This window comes from Perkinsus marinus, assembly GCF_000006405.1.
Source record: "Perkinsus marinus ATCC 50983 genomic scaffold scf_1104296970500, whole genome shotgun sequence".
NCBI classification, from domain to species: domain Eukaryota; phylum Perkinsozoa; order Perkinsida; family Perkinsidae; genus Perkinsus; species Perkinsus marinus.
The window spans coordinates 1-1,547 of NW_003202417.1; the positions used below are offsets into that span (position 1 = coordinate 1).

General features: G+C 50.2%; 1 protein-coding gene across 1 annotated transcript; it reads right to left on the minus strand.

Annotated features, from left to right (window-relative positions):
- Window positions 1-744: 744 nt before the first annotated feature.
- Window positions 745-1,335, minus strand: Pmar_PMAR016297 (hypothetical protein; the record flags this gene model as incomplete). The annotated part of the gene is made up of 1 exon (XM_002767589.1): window positions 745-1,335. The coding sequence occupies one exon, from the start codon at window positions 1,333-1,335 to the stop codon at window positions 745-747; it is 591 nt and encodes a 196-aa protein (XP_002767635.1).
- Window positions 1,336-1,547: the final 212 nt, after the last annotated feature.

The following is a 1,547-nucleotide window of genomic DNA, read 5'->3' on the forward strand; positions in this document are numbered from 1 at the left end:
AAGACATCTAGAATACACTAAATTCGAGCACAAGCATAATCGGTCGAATAGGGGAAAGATCGGTAGAGAGAACAGCGAATCACATCTTTGGTGTAATATCGTGCTTATTATAGTTAGAACTCTTATTGTCATTATTGTTGCTATTTGGATACTGCTGCTTAGGTGGAGGAAGTCTCGCAGGAAAACGGTTATCCCGAGGACGCTTGAAGCCCTGACGACTTGGGGTTGAGGGTGAGAGACGACGAGAAGAAGAAGAACTAGCCCAAGGTTTGTCAGAGGGACTATCCCCTCCTAGATATGAGGAACTAGCAGAACGTGGCGTGCCCATCGACAAGTTGGCAGCCTCAGAAGCTTTGGCCGACCACAAGTCGAGATTCCGGTAGCAATCAGCTAGTGTCCGAGATCCACCGCGACATGCATCTTCAATAGCCATACGGATAGCTCGGTCAACCGCAATGGCAACCGACCAATTGTACTCGGTTGCATACCATAAGATCTTGTGGAAGTATTGAAGAAGATCGAGAATCATCACATTGTCAATAGGTTGACCTTCGAGCTCGACGTTGGCGAGGCAAGCATTGGGGATGTCGACACTGTTCCCGAGCGAGCCATCTTTCAGATGGAGTGCTTCCTGTACGGACAATAGAGCGATGGCGAACCACCAAAACGCTCGGGACCATTTAGCAGTAAGATTACGTTCCCGCTGCTGTTTGGCTCCATTTTGTGGCGTAGATGTGGACTTGATTAAAACTGGGCGGCCCTCCAAGTCTTCAGCAAGGAGTCCTTGCCAAGGACGCCGTCGGCCGCGTTCGACGAAAGCTCCGATGTCTGCGACATGAACTTGTTAAAGTCGACGAACGTGGTCATATTCAACCATAAGCAGTCGAACATTTTCTGCGGGGGGACCAAACTTGCCGGTAGGCCGCTGCAACCAAGCTTCGTCGCCAACAACTTCATAGATGAGGTCAGCAGTTTAGATTGCCGCCGCTTCTGAGCAGTAGATTTGCCAAGCAACGGAGTGGAGGACTCACTGACGTCCCTCTTAGCTCGGGTTACTTGGACTAGTAGTTGGTCAGCTGCCTCATCTCTGGCGGCCGCCAGGAGAGACGCAATCGTGCCCTTCCAGAGAGCTGGATTTTTCCCCTCCGGAACAGGTATATTAGAGAGAGAGGCTGCTATGAAAGCTGGTGAGAGAGAACCCACAGCCCGAGCTGTACCAATGTTACCAGAGATTAGAAAAGCATACAGGGCACTGGCTACTTCTTGATCATTACATACGGAACCGAGGATCTCTCGGACTTCTGGATAGTCTTGTTCGGGTGCTTCGTCAGTCATTGAGAAACAGGGGAATTGAAGAAATCTCAAAACTGAAAATCGTCAGACATCTGGATGGAGCGCGGAACCGTGCATTGTACTGTAGTGATTATAAAGTACCCACATTACACCAGAGGCTAAACACGCTGTGCTCAGACACGCGGACCGGTGTCCGGGTAAATACACTGAGGAGACACTGGCTCACTCAGGTGCAACGTCAATAGGACGCAAGG